Below are 22,311 nucleotides of genomic sequence, written 5' to 3'. Positions count from 1 at the left end.
TTTTTATGAGGTTACCTCTGCAGTAGAGGGTGAGAAATGAAAAAATTTTCTCATTCATTGTCAGAGCACACAAAATTGAAATTGCAGCACCTGTATATTGGGACACGTTTGGTTAGAATCATTTCTGCTCATCTATAGTAACTTTACAACTCATCAATAAGAGGAAAAAATGTTCATGATGGCTTACTGTTTCAAAATGAACTGGACCCCAGACAAGCTCAGTGATGAGGTTTAGCAAAATATAAATTCTATTCAAACTTGTAAGATTGTATGTCATAAACATATGTGCCATGTTCTCACAAAAGTATGTCTTCAAATAAGTTCAAAAATCAGGTTCCATCCCAGATTTTTCTTTTTACTGCTAATGGTTTCTAGAAGGAAGTTTGGCCCTCAGTACTGCCTGAGTAACACTGGGGCTATGCTCTTCTAATATAAATATAAATAATAATATCAACCTCCATGGATTAGCTGGACTTAGAAATAGGTTTAAATAAATATATAAAGTTCTAGGGTCAAAGGAGATGATTTTAAACCAGTCAAAAGTAGGCATTGTCCAGGGAGGAAATTAAAATAATTGCATCTTATTTCCAATGCAAAATTGCATTTAACTGTGCCAAAATACAGCTCATATGCCATTGGGGACAGTCCTGACTTATCCATATTTCTACATGCATGATGGAAGTGTGTTGTTTAAGGATTTAATAGCCTAGAGAGGGCTGCAGACTGCCAGAACAGCAGTATGAGAAAGTGGATAACATGACTGACAGAAGTTTGAAAAATTTTATCAGTCATATAAACCAAATTACTTTCAACTTATTTTTCTAGATATTGATGTAGGACTCTTCAATAAAATACTATTACTTGTAGTGGAATAAGCTGAAATGGGATGGCATCATCCTGAAAACATTTTACTGTTTTTCTACCACAGTTAAACCAAGCACATAAATGGAAGCATCCCATTTCTCTAAATATGCTTTCTAAATGTGAAAGGGTTGAAGCAATTTCCAGAGGTCTCTGTTTAGAGAAAAGCCTTCCACTGATATTTAACTGAACTGTCTTTGCTCTGAGACATGCAATAAAATACACTGGAATCAAATGTAAATGCATCATTCTGCTTTATGTAAAGAAAATCAGCCTAATTTGCTTTTTTTCACCATTATTACACAAGCCTAGTATGCCCAGTTGTTGTAAGTAAAATTTTATTGAAATTGTTGGAAATATTCTGATTTACAGCAGCTGATTAATAATTCCATTGGTTTTAGTAGAATTATATTAAGCCTTATTCTCACAGAAAGTCTGTGACTCCAATTTTTGACTGCAGAGTTTTCATATACCCCTAAAGGGAGAATCAGTTACAGTGTAAACACCTTCACACACTTTGACTATGTAGAAATCACTGTATGTACAGAAAGTCTGGCCCAGTTTACGCTCCATACACAAAAGTTTTTAAAACTTGGTGTATTCAGAGGGAACTCTTATCTATAAGAGAAAAAAATATTGTTCTATATAAGAAAATACAGAGCAAGTATTACCATACTGTTTCAGACATTAAAATAATACTAAAATTTAGGACTAGATTCTGGAAAACCTCACTGAAGTAAATCAACATTTCATCTGCTCAGCAGGCAAACTGAAGTCAACAGATGAATATTCATTCACCTTGGTCTTAACCTTATAACAGTTAGATTTTGTGCAAGTTATCTGCAAACTGACATAATTCAGACATAGAAGTTTCTATACCTATTCTCATCCTGCTTTGCAGAAATATAAAGAGAAAAACAAAAACCAAATCACCCACAGTAATGTTTACTACAGGTTGTATCTTTTAAAAGCATTAAAAAGCCATTGTAAGCACAACTTCACAGCTCAATGCACCCCTTGTACCTTTCAATTACTGGTGCAACTTTCCACCCACTCTAAAACTGAACTGAACCTCCCAGAACAGACAGAAATCAGCCGAATGGTCCCATTTTGTTGGCAGTCAGCTACCTACAGGTACAGCACATGGCAGGACATTGCTCAGCAATTAACCATACCTAGTGCTTTACAGAAAAAAAAAAAAAAATCCAGTAGTCAGAATAGTAGCAAAATGTTTATGATAATTAAAAAAAAACAAACTGCATGGCTGCAAGAGTCATAAAACCTTAACGGTGCTCAAGAGTCTCATTTTTGATAACCTATAAAAATTATTTGAAAGAGCTTTATGAAATCCCTAGATTTTAGCAAGATTAGCAAGAATACTGCTTTGATTTTTTGTAGTTGCAGAAACTTTGATGAGGTGCTCTATTTTAAACTAACTTGGAGTGGCACTTGAGCACGGCTCACTTTTTGCAGCATTTCTGTGTTGCTCAGAGACAGCTGCATGGTCCTGACACCCCTTCAGGTACCACTTGTTATTTCTGCAAGTAATTCAGGACTGTTCAATCCCCTCTCACAATAAAGATTGTACTCTTAGGTTATCATTTGTTTTGTCAGTCATGTAAGTGAAGCTGCAATGTTTAAATATACAGTAGTCACACAGTGTGGAACCTTTAAAATTACTGGTAATAATATAGCTAAATATTTACATTAGACAAAAAACCCCACAAAACTATCTCCTGGAACATTTCCCAGGCTAAACAGCAGTCTTTGCCAATACACCTGCAGCTTTTTGTAACTAATTGAGAAACTTGAGCCAACACACTCAAACAGCTTCAAAAAAACAAATGCAGAATCCATTACTTGAAAAAAATACTGCCCGTTCTCAACAATTGATGCATGTGTAATTGCAGTACTTTTGTCTTTTCTACCTTTTATAAAGACCACAGGTTATTTTGAAAGGAATTTGGAATTAAGAGAAGCAATTATTTCTAAAATGAAGGGATAGAATAAGTTTCAGTTATAGAAACTACTAATTACAGAACCCATACCTTGGATCATTTTCAGAAAGTTTGCCTCTTGATACTAAACTTGACAATCTACAGGTTCATTAAGATGGCAGCATTGCAACAAATTCTCCAAAAGGGAAACTTTCTTAATCACCTTCTCAGTTGCCAGGGCTTCAAGCACACACAAGTGCCTGTCACATCATAACTGGGGACTTGAACAAGATGTAGAAGTTTGTCTCTATAAAGTATTTTAAATAATTCCATTTCAAACATTTTTTTGCTTTTTTTCTGTGTAGTTCTGTAAACAACAAAAGCAACAGCAAAACGTTTTAGTTAAAAAGCATACTAAAATTTCTTAATGAGAGTTTGGGGTTACCTTAAGTTTTAGGACTATATTACACACAAAACTTGAAGGCTCTAGTCACATTATTTGTATTTCCTTCTGAAATATACAGAATATATTTAAGGTATCACTCTTAGAATATGCCACTATTTGTGTTATGACTGCAAGTTAAAGTTTTTGCTATTCATATTCATGCAGGAAACTTCCTATACCCTATTATACTTCCTATACCCTAGTATTTTAAGTCCACATCCTGCAAACAATCAAATAAATAATTAAATTTATACATGCAAATAACCCCACTGAAGATCATAATACTGAGGATCAGAGCACCATTTGTAAAGTGCATTCATAGACTCGACAGCTCGTTTACCCAGCACGGGTCTGAAAGACAGTTTGGAAATTTGGGTTCCTTGTTGTTTGACCCAGTGCAGCTCCTGTTTCAAGTATTCAGCCCAAGCCCAAACCACTCAGGAAGGCCCAGTTTCATAAAATTGTTCACACAACCAATTTTCAATTGTAGAAATTCTAATAAAGACCAAGAAGTGGCACCAGGCAGCTGAAGCAAGCTATTGTGAAACATGGAAAAAAAACCACCCCACACCTATTTGCACATTACCATTACAGTATTTCCCCAACAGTAATACAAATAATGAACTTGGCATCAACCCACATTCAGGAAAAGATCTAATATATCCCACAGGTGTGCCAAGCAGAAAAGCAAGACCAGGCATTGGGTGTGTCAAATTCCTTTGACTGCTACCAGCAAAACATTGCACTTTTCCATCTCTAAAATGAACTTACAAGAATGAACCAAAGATCCAGGAAAGGGAAACTTCCCCTTCAACTAACAGAGCCCATCACTTTGGATATTTTACTGCAAAATAAATTCCTCCCATAGTAGGAAAACAAAATCATTCTTCCCCAACAAATCCACTTTGTAAGCAGCCTATTGTAAGATGTCAGAATATTTCCAGTGTTCTCAGCCTAGTCACATTTGGGGTTTGCATTGCATTTGACCTGCATTTGTGTTTATGGCAAGAGGCTTGAAATTTCTCCTAACCATGAGGAAGATTAAGTTGAGGCTGCAGTTCCAAAACAAAACAAAAGGTAAAAATACTTTTTTTTCCCTAGTCCGCATTACAACAATGCATGGAGAAAGTTCCAGCTTTTTTAATAATTGCCTCATGTATATAATCATTAATAAACCTTTTCAATAGCATCCTTTTTCCCCACTAAAAAAGGGCTTTAGTTTGTCTTGAATTTTATAATGTCAGGTACTACCTAATCTCAGCAGGCTGGGTCACAGAACCACAACTGCTCACACCCACAATGACCTCCCTAAGAGCAGCCTCAGACCACGATAATGCATTTGAATACAGATTTATCAAGAATATATCTAGAATTATACACATACAACAAATTCGGCAGTGAAACCATGTTTTATAACATGCAGCATGGCAAAACAGGCAAGAAAATGCCCACAGCACTAAACATTACCCACATCATTTAGAAGTCAGTAAGCCTTTTTGATATGAGATGTTCCAAAAGGCTGCATTGATGTGGTAGAAATCAATTTTCCTTCAGCTTTTGAATGATATTTTGTGTCCCAAAATGCTGGTAATTTAATTTTTATTATAAAGGACTATTATATCCTTGCTTACAATGTCGTTTGTAAGTAATAGCTAAAAGCAACACTGGCTGCAGTGCCTGAATTTTAACAGCGGATGGCACCAATCACCTCAGAAACTGCCTCCCTAAATGTTACCTGACATTCTTATGGGTGAATCTTGTACAATAATTCAACGGGGAAGCAAAATGCGAATGTCTAAACGACAAAAACAGGGGGGGGAAATTGTCTTCAGGAAAGTATTTCAGGGAAGCATCTTTCTTAGATATGACACTCCCTATCAAAACCCAGAATGCAGAATGAGAGTTTGTGTGTAAATGCAGCCTGTATACAAAGATTTTACCACTGTCACAGACAAATATTTTATTTGGCTCAAAGAATGATTTCAAATTCAGATTGGAAAGTGTATATAGCAATACCTGGATGAAAGCTTTTAGAGAGATTTTCCTATGGGCCGAGAACTGCAGTCTGTCATTTGCCTAAAAAGTTCCAATAGGGATACAAGTGGCTTTATAAAAATGATGTTTCATATTTCTGCATTAAGCCTTTCCTGGTTTAACATACAGGTAAATTAAAACAAAATACGTACATTTAAATGCACAACAATAAAATATTTGTCCTCCCTTTGGAGGCTGCATTTAATGAACAGCTGCTAAAATCTAACTTCACAGTGATGCTAAAGAGATGGGCAAAACAAGCTGGAATCAAATGGTTCCGAGGGGAATTTGGAAGATACTAACGTGTGTCTGGGATGGTGTGAAAAGAGATATTTACTCCTTTGTTCAACAGCTGGTCCGTATTGTCAGCTCCAAGCACTCAAAAGTCAACAGCAGCCCCAGAGTTGCCTCTTAATATCTAATCTTATCCTTCACGTCTCTTTAACAGTTTTGGGGGGAGGGGTGGCGCTAAGTAAAAATGTGCCCTCTATATTTGCCGAGCTATTAGAGTTAAAGATTTGGGGCTGGGAGCTACACTTCTGTCCCCTGCCATCAGAAGAGATAAAGCTTGCATTTCTCTTTAGATGAAATCCGTATAGACAATACTAGAGCTGGCCGAGTGTGTTACACCAGGGCTTCCCCTGCAGGCGGGTGGGAGCCTCTGGCTGCGAGGCGGGGAGAGGCCCTCGGTGGGGCTGTGCTGGGTGATAAGGGCGATAAGGCCGATAAGAGCTGCGGGGAATACTCGCATTCTCCAGGGACACTGACAAGGAGGGGAGCAGCCCAGGGGCGGGGAATGAGCGGGAGGTGGGGACAGACGGACCGTGAGGCGGGGCGGGGAGGCCGCGCCCTGAGGGAGGGCTCGGACAGGTCCGGGCCCCTCAGCGCCAGAGCCGGGCGGGCTCCTGGGTAGGGCGGGCTCTGGGCAATGGAGCTCCTGGGCAATGCGGGTCCTGCGGAGGGTGACAAAGCTGCTCAAGTGACTGGAGCATCTCTCTTACGAGGAAATGCTGAGGGAGCTGGGCCTGTTCAGCCTCAGGAAGAGACGACTGAGAGGGGGCCTCATGAATGTGTATAAACACCTAAAGAGGGGCTGCCAAGAGGATGGACCAGGCTCCGCTCGGTGGTGAAACTGACGCACAGGAAGTTCCACCTGACTATGAGGAAGAATTTCTTTGCTGTGCAGTGACTGTGTTCTGGAACAGACTGCCCAGAGAGGGTGCGCGGTGTGGAGACCCCGCCTGGGCCCCAGCCACGCCGTGCCCTGCGCTCCGGGCTGGCCCTGCCCGGCCTGGGGCGGCACCGCTGACTCGCTCTGGCCCCGCCCACCCGCGGTGGCCCCGCCCCGCCGCTCTCGGGGGGCGTGGCGGCCCCGCCCACACAACGGCGTGAGGGGCGTGGCCTGATCGGGCTGGGGGCGGGGCCAGGCCGCCGGTGCTACTGATGGCGGCGCGGCTGCGGGCGGGCTCCGCCTGGAGCCGTCGCGGGCCGATGACGCGGGCGCTCGGTGCGGCGTTTCCCGGTGTCGCCGTTCCCGGTGCGATGGGATTGCGCTCCCCGCGTTGATGGCGGCCCGCCCGACACCGCACGGCTCCGCGCCGGGGCCCAGGGTGGATGAGTTCACCGTGCCCGCCGAGAAGAGCCGCCTCCTGGAGCGCAGCCGGGGCCGCATCGAGGGTCTGTTCGAGGTGCGGCTGGCCGTGCTGGGGCCGCAGGGGGACTGGCGGGCCGCCTTGCAGCCGCCCAACGCCAGCGGCAGGATCTGGGTGCAGCTGGAAGGCTGCGCGAAGGCCGTGAGCAGTGCCAAGGTACGGGGGGCCCGGGCGGGGCGCTGGGGCAGCGGGGTTTGGGGCGGAGAGGCCCCACCGGACCGGCACGGCACGGCAGGGCCCGGCTTGGAGAGAGAAAGGGTGGGGAAAAGCCGAGTGCCCCAGGAGGAAACAGAAACGGCGCTGCTCTGGCAGGTGGGTGTGTGCCCGGTGCCAGGGAGTCTCCGGCAGTGTTGACATAAGCGTAAGGAATAAAGCGAAGCAGCTCAGCTGGCAAAGTGCAAAGTTCACGGGCACGGCGTTATGAAACAGCCCAGCCCGCAGCTGAGGGCAGCCCCGCTGTGAGCATGGGCCCGGGTTTGTTTTACAGCGACCTTAAAATGTTTCGCTTTCCTTCTTCCTCCTGAAGTCAAGAAATTCCTCGGAGTTGTTTGGGCGTTGCCATGTTTTGCCTTACGGACTTCTCTTACTCTGTGGAATTTAGCAAAGCTGTCAGTAGAGCTTAACGCAGCTAATATTTCCTTCATGTAATTATTCGCCAGTCTGGAGTAGATAGTTCTCTTTTTAAGCCAGCTCTAAGGCGTTAGGAGAACCGTCTGTGCGGGTTGTGTCTCAGAGGGGACAGCAGTTGCTGTGAAGTGTCTTCTCGCCTGTTAAATGTCTTGCACAACCAACCTTTGGGGGGGAGTTTCTCAGCAGTAATGCTGGAATCGATATTACTCATAATGAACCTGGCAAGTACGGCTGTTTGAATCATGTGATGAGAATTTTGGTGTGAGCTGTAGCTCGGCTGAAGGTCCCTTTTAAACCCAAATCTCGATATATGGGCGTTGGTTGCTGTGTTTATTTAAATACGCTCGGATGTTAGTGGGGATCCGGAGCGTGTGTTTTGTGATAGATTTCAGACTTGGCAACTCGCTTCCAAAAACTTGATTCCTTAACTGTGTCATGGACATGTTCCTCAACATGTACTGCACTTCTTTACTATGAGTTGTAAGGAAAATACTGTGAATATATAGGGGTTTTAATTATTTGATTCTGAAATTTACTCTAAACCAATTTGCTTGGGCTTAGACAATCCAGAAACTGTTACAGGTACCTATTCTTCTCCAGGCATCTGCAGTGCAACTTCCCTTTTTTCCAGGAAATTAAAGCACGAGAAAATAAGTAGCACAAGATTTCGGTTTTCTAATTGCTGCTTTTCCTAACAAGATATAAAAAATGTTTTCTACTCTTTAATATTTTAAAGGCTGTGAGAAACTTGATTTCTCGTATAGGTAGAGCAGTTTTCAGACACAGTCTGGAGGAATTATTGGCTAGGAAGTATAAAGAATTGGTCATCTCTTGAGAGGTTTGGTGATAACAATGTGCTTTATTTCCTCATGTATACATACCCACTGTATGTATACATATACATATGAGGTATACATTCTCCATCGCTGCTTAGTTTTTAAAAACAAGTTTCTAGATATAGAGCAACCTTTTCACCAGTTCTGTTATCTTGTTGCTCTGCCAAAGCAGTCTGGGGTGGGGAGTAACTCTGTGGGTTTGCTGCGGAAGCAGTTTGTGCTGATCCACTCCTGAGGCTGCCTGCCTTGGTGCCCGTGATGATGTAACTTGAGGTGACAGGAAATGGTCTTGTGTTATTCATTACCTTGTGTTGGTTCTCAGTTCCATTTCAAAGAATTAGTATTTGAGAGTAAATACAGATTATAAAACTTCAGATTCTACAAGTACAGTGGCTGCATCTTAGAAGCTGGTTTCACTTCTAAAGAGTTTTTAGCACAGAAAGAGGCAGTTTGGGAAAAATAATGCTATCTGAAAGAGCAAATGGTATACTGTATTGACAGGGTTTTGAACTCTTGACACATTTAAAACAAGGTAGTATAGTGAATTATCCTGTAGTAGCTTACAGGTGGCAGAAATAGCGCTGGGCTTTACTTTTTTTTTTTTTTTTTTTTTTAAGTCTTTGAAAAACCTGAACTTCAGGAACACGGAAGTATCTGGAGCCTGGAGTTTTCTCAGTCAGTAACAGAAATATAGGATGGCTGTTGGTGTGATAAGCCTTAGGAAATGTACTTTGAAACTTTTTAGAAGTTCAGGTTTATGGACTAAGTAGAACTCTAGTGAAAGTCATTTGTTTACGAAGACCAATGAATGGGGATGGGAAAATAAATGTCTTTTGAAAGTCTTTTAAACTGTTTGATCTACAAATTAAGTTTCCTGTTGCTATCAGGAGTAAACAAGAGAATATAAGAGAGAGCCTTCTGTGAGATCTGTTTAAAAATAATTTTAGATATTGGTGGTTTATTTCTATTGTCCTGTTTACTGGCAGAGTTTACTTTCTCACATTGCTTCTGCTAAGTTTGCTTTATTTTCTGATGTTTCTCTCCATTACTGGCCTAATAAAAACCAACTGGGTATATTATGTTTCCACAACCATTCACTCTGCTCTCTTTCTCCTCTTAGGAGTACATCAAGGGACTGTGTGAACCTGAGCTAGAAGAAAAGGAGTACTACCCAAAGGACATGCACTGCATCTTCGTTGGTGCACAGAGCCTGTTTCTCAACAGCCTTATTCAGGATACCTGTGCTGATGTAGCAGTGCTGGAAATGGGATTGCTTAGTATTAAGGGGGGTGCAGAAGCTGTTGTTATGGCTCAAAGTCATGTGCAGCAGTTTGTGAAGCTTTTTGAGAATAATGAAAGCTTATTAAGTGACAATGAATCAGAGATTAAAAAGCAGTTCAGACAATTTGTGGAAGCACATGCTGATAAGTATACAATGGATTTACTGATTTTGCCTAGTGCACTAAAAAGAGAGCTCCTAGCTCTCACCCAAACTGATGTTTCTGAAGGGGAAAATAATATCATAGATCTCACAGGCTCTGAAAGCCCACAGCAGCTTGGACAAAACAGCACCTCCAAAGTCATTGCTGCAAGCAGAGATGCAAGGGCAGATGGGGAGGAAGCAAGAAGCAAAGCTGGCACACCTGTAACTGAGCTTACAAAGCAGATGGACAGTATATTTGCTGATGCTTCTGAAACAAGGCTTGTTCCCATAAAGGGCCCTCTGTTAGAGGCTGCCTTTAAGGAGAGGCAGTCATGTAAAAGAAGGTCTTCTGATGAGGAGGAAAGGCTCCCTAAAAAGCATTTCTCTTTGGAAAATGATCAGCAAGTGAAATCTGCTTTACACGAGAATCCTTCGGAGCCTGGTGCAGTTATTGATCTGGTTTTGGATAGCTGCAGTGGATCAGATGGTTCTACTTACTGCCTTAAAGAAGGTGATGCTCTCACTGAGGAAATGGAATATAAGATTCTTGTGAACTTTTTCAGAACAATGGGATATTCCCAAACTATTGTAGAAAAAGTTATTGGCATCCTAGGACAATCTGTGGAACCATTAATATTGCTGGAAGAAATTGAAAAGGAAAATTTAAAGTTTAAAAAAGAACACGAACAGTCGTCTCAAAAGCCTAGAACTGTCAATCTTCCTTTAGGAAATAATGTCAATAATTCACAAAAGCTAGAAGACAAAGGCATTTCTAGGAATAAAAGTCCACTTAAATCTAGTCCTATTTCAAAGGAGACAAAAAATGAATGTCACAAAGTAAGAGGTGCTCCCGACACAGAGGTTGGTGCAGAAGATAAAATGCATAAACTGGTATGCAAATCATCCTCTCCTCCCAGCAAAAATTCAGTTCTATGCTATAAAGAGAGAGATGTTTATGGCCCTGGTAAGAGTCACAGCTCAAGGTCAAGCAATACAGAAACTGATGGTGGGGTAGCTTTCAGCACTGTGCAGGCTGGAGCTCTAAAAGATGTTGGCTTTGTAGCCAGAGGGGGCTCAGACTTGCAGCATACCTCAAGTAAGACTAAAACACCATTTCAGCAAAAGTCTTCAGGGCCCTTAGCTGTACAGAACAGCCACTCTGGTTCTGAGGAGCAGCTGGGACACTGCAGCTCTTCTCAGGCGAGGCCTCTCCACCAGCACCTTTCCCAAACCTCACATTGTGACAATCCTGTCCCGGACCGGCTAGGGTCTTCACAAAAACACCCTTCAAATCCAGACAGAGACACAGTGGGCCCACATCCAGACCATTCAGTTACTGGAGTTCAAAGGTTTTTAGACTCTCTGAAGAAGCCATACAAACTGGAGTTGATAAATGAACCTGGAAAACCATATTTAAAACACATAATTATTGATGGAAGCAATGTTGCAATTTCGTAAGTACTGTTCTTTTCAAATGTCCCTTTTTTAACAGGTCAGTGGACTTTCAGATGAAATGGGGGCTGAGGTGTTGCAGGGGCATGTGTTAAGGGTTTGCTAGCCAAGTTTTTGGTGTGCCTGTACACACAGTTGTGCCATTTCAGAGTAGTCTGATTTGAATCACTAGTGTTCAGCTAAATTTAACACTTCAGTCAGAAGTAATCTCAGGGCAATGCTCTGTTGCAATCAGTGTTATGCATGAAGTTTAATTTGTTTTGCCAGTGCCTAACAATGAGGTTAAATTATTGTCAACTTAAGTGGTTTGGAGAATTTTTTTGTGCTCTTAACATCTTGTAGTTTTAAAGTGGATGTTCTCATCTGGTAATGACATATTTCTCCTCTAACAACGTTGCATATTAGTTATGTTTTGCAAATGTGTATATGTGTATTTACCAGCTATAAATGTGCATTACTGAGGTTCCAGTATTTCCTTCATGCACCCCATACAGTCCCCAGAAAAGTTATATAACACCTGGTGCCTTCTACCCAATGAAAGGAAAACTGGTTATGCAACATAAAAGACAGAGCTGCCTCAAAGTAGCAGAACCATTGAGAATTGCTTCCATGCCTGTGCTTGTTCTGGGTTCTTTTGGCCTCCTTTTTTATGGGGATGTGGATATTAATGCATCACCCACATGCTTAGACTAATGCTATATGGGTTTCTGAATCATTGCTTGCTTCATGTCATAAGTCTAGAAAACTGCAAAAGTTGTAGATTTTTTTTTTCTTTTGACATGTGCAGCATGTTGATCTGTTGTTACCACATTGTCTCAGGGTGCTTGTGGAATGAGAGAACACCCAGAGTTTACCTTAGCTGCTAATAAGTTTTGTTTTTAAATTACGTGGTTTTGTATGCTGAAAACAGGCCTTTTGAGGGCAGACTGCAATATCCAGTTGTTGAGTAATTTAAATTTTATTAAAATATAGAAGAAACTCAGAATACAAGAATAATTGAATGGAATTATATCGTCCTAGAATTGTTTGTAAATAATATGTACTTGAGGTGGTGCATCTAATCAGAAACATCAGCTGCCCAAACAAGTTAGGAAACAAAGGGTGAGCAATTATCCTTTGAAGCCTTGGTAAACTATTCACCTGAATCACAGCCCAGGTGGAGGGGCACCATTGTTCCTACACTTCGGGGAAGAAAGCCCAGGAGTTACTGAGTTGGGTTGTGGCAGAGGGGAAACTTACTGCTGGCCAAAGTCAGTCATCCTGTGGCCCTGAGCGGTACCCAGCAGTCCTGGGTGAGACCCTTGGAGCTCTCCTGGGGCTCAGCAGCTGTGCCAGCACCTCCCTCCAGTGGGGCACTGCTCAGAGCTCCCAAATCCTCACCTCTGTGACACTCAGAGGACTGTTCCTGGTCCCACACATCTCTCCCACACATCTCTCTGTGTGTCCCAAGGTGTGACCCTTGCCTGTTGGGAAATGCAAAGGGACTTGGTGTGAGCATTTCACTGACGCTGAGTGGAATTTTTTTGACGAGTACCTTTAGGCACAGAGAATTAGGTGTTCACATTGTGTACCTGTGTGAATTGGTCGTGGTATGAATGTTACTGCCTCAGAGCTGCAGTTAAGTTGTTGTTAGAACTGTAGTGAGCCCTATGGAATTGCTTCATAAATGTTAAAGTACTAGATGATTAAGTGCTGCTAAACCCTTTTGCACCCTTGTCTTTGCATCCTGAATATGCTTTGCATCTTCACCCGCTTCTGTGTTCCTGGCTTCTGTGTAAATCAGTCCAAACTGATTCTAATTTGATATTTGTATGCCTTAACCTGTGCAGTAAATAACAAACTTACTCTTCACAAGTTCACAAGAGTGAATGTTGTCACCAAACTCTGTGAAGCCGTATTTTCACAAATTTATATCAAACCCTGCCTTTGGCAGTACCTTTGACAGTGTATCTTTAAGTAGGCAAACCACTCATTTGTGACAGTATTTACTTTAGTTACAAACCAAAGGGAAAATGTTACCTGTCCCAGAAGGCAACCTGCTCTTTGCTGCTGTGTGCTGCTTATGATTTTTGTTTGATTTAGGAAATACTTTTGTAGGGTCTTCACAGGATTTTAAAGAACTGGGACAGGCAAAACCAGCATTTGCAATGGCATTTGGAGAATAGATGCACTCTCTGAGATGGGTATCTTGAAAAGACCATCTTGCTGTGGTGATTTGCTGTCCCTTCAGGTGTTTATCTAACTTAGCTGAAGCATTTCATATTTATTTTAGCTTAGCAGTGACTTTTTTTTTATGTTATTATAGCTTATATTAATTCTACATGTTATTTGATAAGATTGCTTCTATTTGCATGCTTTTTTAAGTTATAGCAAAGGAGGATTTTGTGATCATTCGGGACACATCATGAGCTGCTTTTCTAAGCTTCAAAACACTTAAAAAACAGTGTGTACTTCAGCCAGCTTGGAGGTCTGAAACAGGAAGATGGACAAGCAGAGAAGGCATACATTTTGACATGAATATTGAGATCTCTGCATTTCTTGAAGTCTAGTTGAGAATCATTAATTCATTGAAAATATTTAACAGAGTTTTCCAATTTAATGAATAGGATGCCTAACTTAAATTAGTGGAATGATGACTGCTTTTAAAGTTTATGTCCCAGAAGCCTTTTCTGTCTTTCTACCTAAAGAATTTCTCTCCAGATTCAGAGAACCTTAATAGATTTAAATTTTGGTAAACATATTTTTTAAAGAATTTACAAAACTGGAAAAGGATAAATGAATGCTACTAAAGGCTGAGTTTCACTGTAAAATATTTCCAAGGAAATATTTTAAGGACCATTATGTTGGGAAGATTTCTTGGTGGGTTAAACATGGGTTTAAAGATAAGATTCTGTTCAAAACTAACAGGGTTTATTATTAGTTACTTGCCTGTTATTTGGGAGACTGATTTATAAAAGGAATACCACTTGCTCACTTATTGTTAAAAGTACTTTGTAGTGATTTGACATTTAATTCAAAACATAGATTGTTCACTATTTTGCAAGAAATGCTTTGGCTGTTCATGCCATCAGTGCTCAATCGGCGTGTCTTTTCTAGGGAATCATATCTTTGTTTTGTCTAAGTGTAGTCTCTATGAAAATGCTGGAGTCTGGTTAGACAGTTAATTGTGCCATGTAAAATAGGCAAATAGGAGCTTTGGGATAATTCCAGTTGGGAAGGGCCTCACAAGGTTATCAGTTCAAATCTTTGTGTCCCCTCATTTTAGGCAGTTTTTCTGGAATGTCACTTAAAGGAGTTGTAAAAACAGATAATGAACATCTTGTATTTTAAAACAGAAAAAAAATATTAATGCCAAAATACAGTGTTTTGAAAATATTTCTTCAATGCAATTTCATTATTTTGCTTCAGAACCATTGTTCAGATGGTTGGAATGAAGGGAGAGGAGGCCCTAATAATTATCAGAGAGCTGTTCAGGTGTAATCCTTGGTAATCAGTTGAACCAAAGGTGTTCTATTTTGTAGTAGGACTGTATTTGGAACTACTACAGTATTGGATTATTGTAGTTTTAATCTATACTCAATAGAGTTCAGAACCATCACTATGGACCTCTTTTTTAAAGCTAAACCCCCTCGTGATTACTCCATTGTTGCTGTGCCCAGGAAACTGAAAGGAGACTGAGCTATGAAGTTGCAAAGTGATGTATCTGTTCTCTTCTTTCACCGAACAGCTCTTTCCATTTAGAACCTTCCTGTCTTCTTTTCCTGAGGCCCTATGTGGGACTTTCAGCTTCACCTTGCAAGGTTTTGTTCCATTTTCTTTGTTTTCCCGGTAGTAAAACTCTAGTGAATTTAATCTGCCTTCTTTTTGTTTCACCCTCAGTCATGGTCTAAGGAAATTCTTCTCCTGTCGAGGAATTGCAATAGCTGTTGACTACTTTTGGAGACGTGGCCACAGAAATATTACTGTGTTTGTTCCACAGTGGAGAACAAGACGTGACCCTTCCATTACAGGTGAGGGACATTTCCTAATGTTTCCTTAATTAAAACCAGACTGCAACTATTTCTTTGGGTACTTCTGCGAGAATAAATGGAGAAGGAATGTTTCATCAAATGTTGGGCAGGAATCTGGCTGCTCAGCATGAGTAATTGGGTTTCCATACACAGTGTGAGAGACCTGAAATGCTGTTCAGGCTAACAGGTGTGCCATCAGAGGAGGCCTTTTGGGGTTGTTTTTTGTTTGCTCTTTAATTTCTAGTTTGACCTCTTCCCCATTGTTATAGTATGAGCAATTCTTCAGTTATCAATGTCATTTCTATAGCCCATCTTCTCTCTGCTAATTACATCTCAGACTAATTGTCCAATCATGTTTTAACAGAGCAGAATTTCTTAACACAGCTCGAGGATGTTGGAATATTGTCTTTAACCCCTGCAAGGATGGTTTTAGGAGCAAGAATTGCTGCTCATGATGACAGGTACAGAATATACATAGTTTTAAAGTCTTTTCAAACATCTGACTAATGGTTGTAAAAGCTTAATATTTCATGAGCAGTTCTCTTAGCTAGTTCTGCAACCTCTCTAGACAGAACTATGCATCCAACTTAAGATTGAGTTCTACATCTGTTGCATTATTTCACTGTTGTAGGAACAGTAGTATGTATTCAGAAAGTCATGAAGAACTACAGATTTTCATGGTAATTAAAAAACCAAAAAGTAGTCTGAAAAAATCAATATTGCAGTAGTGCTTTTATATTTTCCTTGTCATCATCTATCCCTGAATTGCCTTTTATGCTTGGGGCATAAATCAGCTGCTGATCAGATACTATTTAGCCCCATTTTCTTCTTGATGCCATGAACTTTGCTTTGTGTTTGGAGCAGCGTATTTGTAATCACATGTAAGCCAGTGAACTTCCAAGTTACTTTGACCATCAAAGATCAACTTCAAAAAAATGTGGGGATCATCTGTCAGTTAACAAGACACAGTAGGCTTTAGGAGTCTGTGTTGTGGGAGTTTCCTAATACTTCACTACTGTTTTATATACACCCAGCCTTTAATAAGAAATGCTCTGGCAGTGCAGCTGAGATTACTGTGGAAATAAGCATTACAATAACATATTTTCACTTTTGTTAAAAGTGTGCACTTTTCCTTAGAAGGACACCATCCATTACCTTGTGGCTAAAATAGTTTCAAATGGCAACAAATACATTTTCAGAGACACTATAAAAGAAAGCAAACATATTTTTTTCTTAATAAATCAGTAGTTATGTTTTGTTATAATTTATTTAACAGAAGGATTTTTAAGAAGTGTTGACAGAGCAAACAACTAACATGCAGAACACTGACTTGCAGAACACACGTGAATGCTAAGCAAAAAAGTGTATGGAAATGAGTTTGTGTTGGATTCTGTAATAAATACTGTACTGTTCCATAAAGCAAGCCATTTACCTATGCAGATATTTAGATCATGGGGTTTGGGGGCTTTTGCTTGTATGGGTTTGTTTGTTTGGGTTTTTTAATGGGGAAGAAAACCTCCCATGAAGATTCTGCTGCACTAAATAAATGCATGCTACCCAAACCTTGTTGTGAGTTTAAGGTGGGTAACAACAGAGTAATTTCCTGGTAATCAAAGTGCTTGTTTTCATGCAAATTGATTACTTTTGGATGATGAAATGTTTAGTTTTCTAGATCTTTGGATTGTTTTCAGCAAAATGAACTATCTTAGTGATCTTAGAAATTATTTTTACAGGTTTTTATTACATCTTGCTGCTAAAACTGGAGGTGTTATTGTGACTAATGATAACTTCAGAGAATTTGTGACAGAGTCATTCGCTTGGAGAGAAATTATTCAAAAAAGGTAATTATTAAATTTCTATGAAATCTTAAAAGTATGTCTGTCCTTGCACTTGTAGGCACTCTACCTACATGTGGGATTTTGCTATCTTTAATTAATGTGTCGTGCAGTTCTGGTAGATCCAAATAAAGTACTCTGTGATTCACTGTGGGTGATTCATGGCCTTACAGTCATGTGTTGAGTAGTCTAATATCCCTGTTATTCATGTATTCTGTCATGTTGTGTGTTAATTACTCACATAAACAGGAGCTTGGTGTAACAGCACACGTGTCACTTCTGAAGGCTGGTGTTGGGTCTTGTTTGAGTAGTTCACTTTCACAGCCTCTCTTGTCTGAAAGCTCATTTTTTCAGGGAGAGGTGATAGCTGATGAGGATGTACAGTGTCATTTTCAATTGTTCAGAATCAATCTCTCTTTACTCAAGTGGGACAAATCGGCACAGTTGAAGGAAATGAACACTTGTAGCATATCCATATAGCTATTTCTCTGCAACTATTGTTCTTTGGGTTTAGATTAGTTCACTTAGTTATCAAATATCCCTGCTTCATCTTGTGGACTTTGTTTCTGCTCGTTTCTTCTTCTTTCTTTGTTAGTTTGTTGGGTTTCTGTGTTTGGGATTTATTTTTTTTCCTGTTTCGGTTAAATCAGGTTATTTTACTGCTAAGGTGTTATCTTCTGTTAGTGAAATTTCCCACTATTCCCTCCTCGTCTGTGACATCTTCTGAGGCTAGATCTGTTACAGTGGCTGGGGTCAGTGTAGCTCTAATGAAATAAGTAACTAAAAACTTGCCCTGGATTCTCACAATATTGCTGTGAGACTGTGGAGCTGATGCTGGCTAATCGTGTAGGCATTTACATCATTTCTTGAGTGAATTCTACCCGAGTCAGGTTCTGTTCTCCCACAGAACTTTAGCAAGAATACTTAGCATGGCATCTCGAGTCTGTGGGTTTTTAAGAGCTTATGTTAACATCTGCTATTAGTTTTACTTCTAGGGAAATTCCACTGTACCAAATCTTCACCTTGCAGACTAATTTCAGTTGAATTGCTTTTTTTTTCAATGCAGATTTCTACCTGTCCCAAAGTGATTCCAGAAAAAAACCTTTGTGTCTTAGCTGTAAACATTTAATGCTATATTTGCTAGTTGTGTGGCTTTCTACTAACACAAGCATTTCAGCTACATGACTGAAGATCCTTGCAAGGCAGGAGGGTTAGGACGACCAAAAAATCTCTCATTGCCTAGAAAATTCCACCATGGTCTTGTTGCAAATTTTCTGTCATAAAACAGTTGCTGAAAAAAACAAAAAAAAGAGCAAAGTTCCATGCTCTGCAGTGTAATAGGGAGGGTTCACAGCTCCCATGGAGTTATTTTGACAGGATTTACTATTTAATCTTCAGGGACACTCCTGATGTGGTGTCTACTCTAAGGGAATTTGTCCTGTGCTACAAAGGTGAAGGACAACAAGGGTGTAATACCTTGTTATTTAAAAGAACTCTCTTGCAGGTTGCTCCAGTACACTTTTGCTGGTGACATATTTATGGTTCCTGATGATCCTTTGGGAAGAAATGGACCCAGATTAGATGACTTCCTTCGAAGTGAAGGCTGTTCTAGGTATAAACACTGTTTTCACTTTTGTTTGACACAGTTATTTCACTTTTGAAATAAACTGTTCTCCTGGTTCACTCATGTGCCTGTAAAGCACAGTAAAGTTAAGCAGGGACACTGCAGCATGTAGCAGTTTAACAACAACAACAACAACAAACAAACCCAACGTTTTTCCTGTTACTTCAGCTGGTTCAGAAACTGCTGGTGACTTTTGCCTCTAATCGAGATCTCTCTGAGAACTGAGATAAGTATGACAAAAGCTTCTTCTGAGATTTGACTGTGGTGGTTTTCATGCATTGGTGTGTTAACAGCACCCAGAGGTGCCAGAGGTGTGGGTATGTGTTGTTAATTACACTGATGTTATCTAAGACACCTTGGTTAGTCACTGCTTCATAGTGGGACAATGGGTGTTATAAACACTCTGCACTCAGGTTTTTTTGTCACAGGGGAGACACTTCACCTCATGGTCAAGGGTACCTTACTGTTGTCAAAACAATTTTTGAAGCATTATTATTAAATCTGTTTGTATTTGAGTAATAATTATAAATATTCATGAACATATATTGTTAATTTAAGATTCATGTACTTTTTAAATGTGCACATATTCAAAGTATGAATTTGCTTTGCATGAACTGCCAAGATTTGAGAATTAGTTTGCTCTTTTGCACAAGATAATATGCTGTTCTTTCACTGGTTTGGGAACTAGAAATGCTAATAATTCTGAGGAGTATTGAGAGGACTTTTAAAAACAAGTGAGGTAACTTAAAAATTGACAGTAGAAAAAGCAAGCTATGCTTAAGGATTAATACAAACAATAAGCAAGAATCTTATCTGTTTTTGAGGAAACATTTGAGGAAAGTGGAATGTTTTTATACCGTAGCTGATTTGAAAATAAGTGTGTTGACATTAAAAAAATTAAGTGCAGTGCTGGAACTCCAGAAGGAAATGCTAAGTTATTCCAGCTCTTGTACAAAACCTTTGAGATGTTATTTGGGACACCGTGTTTTACCTGCCTGTGTCTGAGAGAAATAAATTGAAAACAGATGTTCTGAGGTAGGTGAGTGTGTTGATTGTAGAAATGGAGAGAGTCTTTTGAGAAGACCACAGAAGAGCTTGGTTTCTTATCTGTAAACTTGGGAACTGGAACTAGGCTTTGGTTTTTGGTTTGGGGTTGGGGTTTTTTTGGGGGGGGGCGGGGGGAAGAGAGAGGGAAGAACAGAGAAAAGCTATCACTGTAAAAAGTTAATTTTGTTCCTTCCCCGTGACTTTTCTACTTGAGTTAAATGATGCAGAACGCATAAATGGCACCAGGAACAAGATCAGAAAGTGGAAGGTTCTTTGGCAATTAGAAAACCTTTCCACGCTTAGTAATGGGAGGTGCCGTAACCCAAATGCTTTTAAAATAGAGTTCAGTAGTTTAGATACTGTTTCCCTTGGTGGTAGGAAACCAGACTGTAACATGAGTTCCCCTTCACATTTCTCTGGTATCTGCTGGCATATGAAGTAGACTGAACTTTACATTTTATAGGCCCTGATCTAAATATGAGCACAGCTCAGTCAAGAGCAAAAGTTAGGAATAGTCTCATAAAGCAGTCTTGGAAGGCCCTTTGGTCTGTCAGCATTTCACATGTTCCACGTCAGTGTACCTGTGTTCAGTGTATACTTTTATCTATAGTTTTATAGAACAGCCTTTGACTGTTGCTATAATCTGCCAAGTAAAGGACTCACAGCATATTGAGGCTATTCCTGGGTGATATTAATCTGAATTGTGCCAGATTCATATTGAGAACTGTTACACCTCGTGTTTTGTTTCACTTTGAAAGAATGCTTGTCATTTGATTCCAGTCAGTAAGTGGCTGAACAGCAGGGAAGTTTTAAGTTCTATTTAAGTTATATTAAGTTATTTCTCTTTTCTCTCTCACGTACAGAGAGAGCTACAGCTAGAATCTCCTTTAGCTTAATTAATTAATTTTTCTTTTTTGTTCCACAGAGATTCTTGGTCAACACAGAAGGCTTTACAGAGCAGTGGACAATATTCTTCTGAGACACCTTTCTTCCTCCCTGAAGTGAGCAGCAGCAGTTGCCAGCCTGGAGGCAGAGTGCACGACGATCGTTCATCGCCGTGGAAGCCACGGGATCAAAACAGAGAGCCTTGTCCACCACAGAGATCTGCCTCAGAAACAGTCCAGCTAAGAGAAGCCCTGATCAAAATTTTTCCTGACTATGATCAAAGGCAGAAGATTGATCAAATACTATTTGATCATCCCTTCATGAGAGATCTTAATGCACTGTCTGCCATGGTGCTTGACTGAATGCTTACACAGCTTTTAAATCACAATTGCTCTAACAATTATCAATGTGAAGAAAAACGTCGCTCTTTTATGTTACTTTGTGAATATTAAAAATCTAATTTTATTTGTATAAACAAAGATATTTTTGTGTATGTTCTGTTCCTAATAGATGCCAGGGTTTGGTAAATTAAAAACTGCTGCTACTACAGATTTGTAGTAATATTTTCTATTAAAAAAAAATCTTCTGCTTCACTTCGACTGCTTATTTAAGCAGTGGCAGAGCTCCCTTTTGAGCAGTGTGTTAGTACTTTTCACAGAACCCTTTTCCAGGGAGGCAGAGAATTCCTGTCAGTTGGAGACCCGCGTGTGGGAGCAGCTGCCAGCAGGTGGCGCCCGTGGGCCTGAGGGGATCCCCGGGAAGGGCGTGAAAATCCAAGAAAATCCATTTGCTCTTTCAGGCTGGAAATGCTGTGTGAGGTGGTTGGAAGAGAAAGTATAAATTCACAGCTCTCAGCGGGAGAAGGTATTTTGAATGCTTTAAGAGATCTGAAGCCTACACTGGTTTTTAAATTGGAAATTTATCTTGGCCATCAGTATTCTTTCAGAATAGTTTTAATATCTTTAACGATTGCACTGATACCTGTTTGTGTTGCCTGTTCTACGTGTGAATGGTTTGGTGTTAACAGAACGTGATGCTGTCTGTATAGAAATGTTTTTTGTGCAGAGCTACAGTTGCAGTTGGCTCCCCCCCTTTAGAATCCATTCTGGGATCTATCCTAAAAGGGGAAAAAAGGAAAATAATTTATGAAAGCTGACCAATAGGACCACTTTCAAGAGCACAGCAAAGTTAAAGTTATCTGTATCTCTGTACACACTGAAGTCTGTTACTCCTTCCTTTCAACCAGTCTCTGGTGCCAGGTGTTTGAATGAGTAAAATCAAATTGGACTGTAAAGAAAACATGAGCTCCAGAGGCCACATTCAACTTCTGATGTACTGAGCCTTATCCTAAAGCATTAGTGGCTTTCTCTCCAGTTCCATGAGCTCTGAAGTCACTCTTTGCTTATATACAAAAGAGCTGAAATATACTTGAGGTACAGAGGGTCTTGAAAAACTGTCTTTTTCATGGCCCTTTCATGTTTTGTGAAGCCAGAAACAGAAGGCAGTCAGTCTTCCTCCTCCCTTAACACAAGCAACCTGAAAGAGAATTGCAACAAGAACAAAAATGTTTTTGGAACAATAGTTACATCTTCTCAAAAATCCAGGTGATGGTGGAGAAAGGCCTTTAATCTTTCTATATC

The 22,311-nt window shown here is 40.2% G+C and overlaps 1 protein-coding gene across 3 annotated transcripts; it reads left to right on the top strand.

Annotated features, from left to right (window-relative positions):
• Positions 1-6,717: 6,717 nt before the first annotated feature.
• N4BP1 (NEDD4 binding protein 1) lies at positions 6,718-21,220 on the top strand. 3 transcript variants are annotated; one of them, XM_083870358.1, is made up of 7 exons: positions 6,736-7,085; positions 9,516-11,272; positions 15,150-15,280; positions 15,645-15,741; positions 17,014-17,121; positions 18,620-18,727; positions 20,712-21,220. In XM_083870358.1, exons 1-7 carry the CDS (start codon positions 6,843-6,845, stop codon positions 21,031-21,033), a joined length of 2,766 nt encoding a protein of 921 aa, XP_083726484.1. In that variant the 5' UTR covers positions 6,736-6,842; the 3' UTR covers positions 21,034-21,220. The 3 variants fall into 3 exon arrangements, with proteins under 3 accessions (XP_083726485.1, XP_083726484.1, XP_083726486.1); XM_083870360.1 differs by lacking the exon at positions 6,736-7,085 and adding an exon at positions 7,392-7,537; XM_083870359.1 differs by lacking the exon at positions 18,620-18,727 and having other exon boundaries at positions 6,718-7,085.
• The last annotated feature ends 1,091 nt before the right edge of the window (positions 21,221-22,311 follow it).

The sequence above is a fragment of the Zosterops lateralis genome (assembly GCF_965231275.1).
Source record: "Zosterops lateralis genome assembly, chromosome: 12".
Taxonomy (NCBI): Eukaryota; Metazoa; Chordata; class Aves; order Passeriformes; family Zosteropidae; genus Zosterops; species Zosterops lateralis.
The sequence above is the reverse complement of the archived record's forward strand: the minus strand, read 5'-3'. Positions and strand labels throughout refer to the sequence as shown.

Bases quoted from the DNA above. Each gene is read 5' to 3' on its own strand.
- N4BP1 (XM_083870358.1), top strand. From the start codon at position 6,843: ATGGCGGCCCGCCCGACACCGCACGGCTCCGCGCCGGGGCCCAGGGTG. The intron at 11,273-15,149 runs GTAAGTACTGTT...TTTCACCCTCAG, and splicing joins GGAAGCAATGTTGCAATTTC to TCATGGTCTAAGGAAATTCT. The intron at 15,742-17,013 runs GTACAGAATATA...TTATTTTTACAG, and splicing joins ATTGCTGCTCATGATGACAG to GTTTTTATTACATCTTGCTG.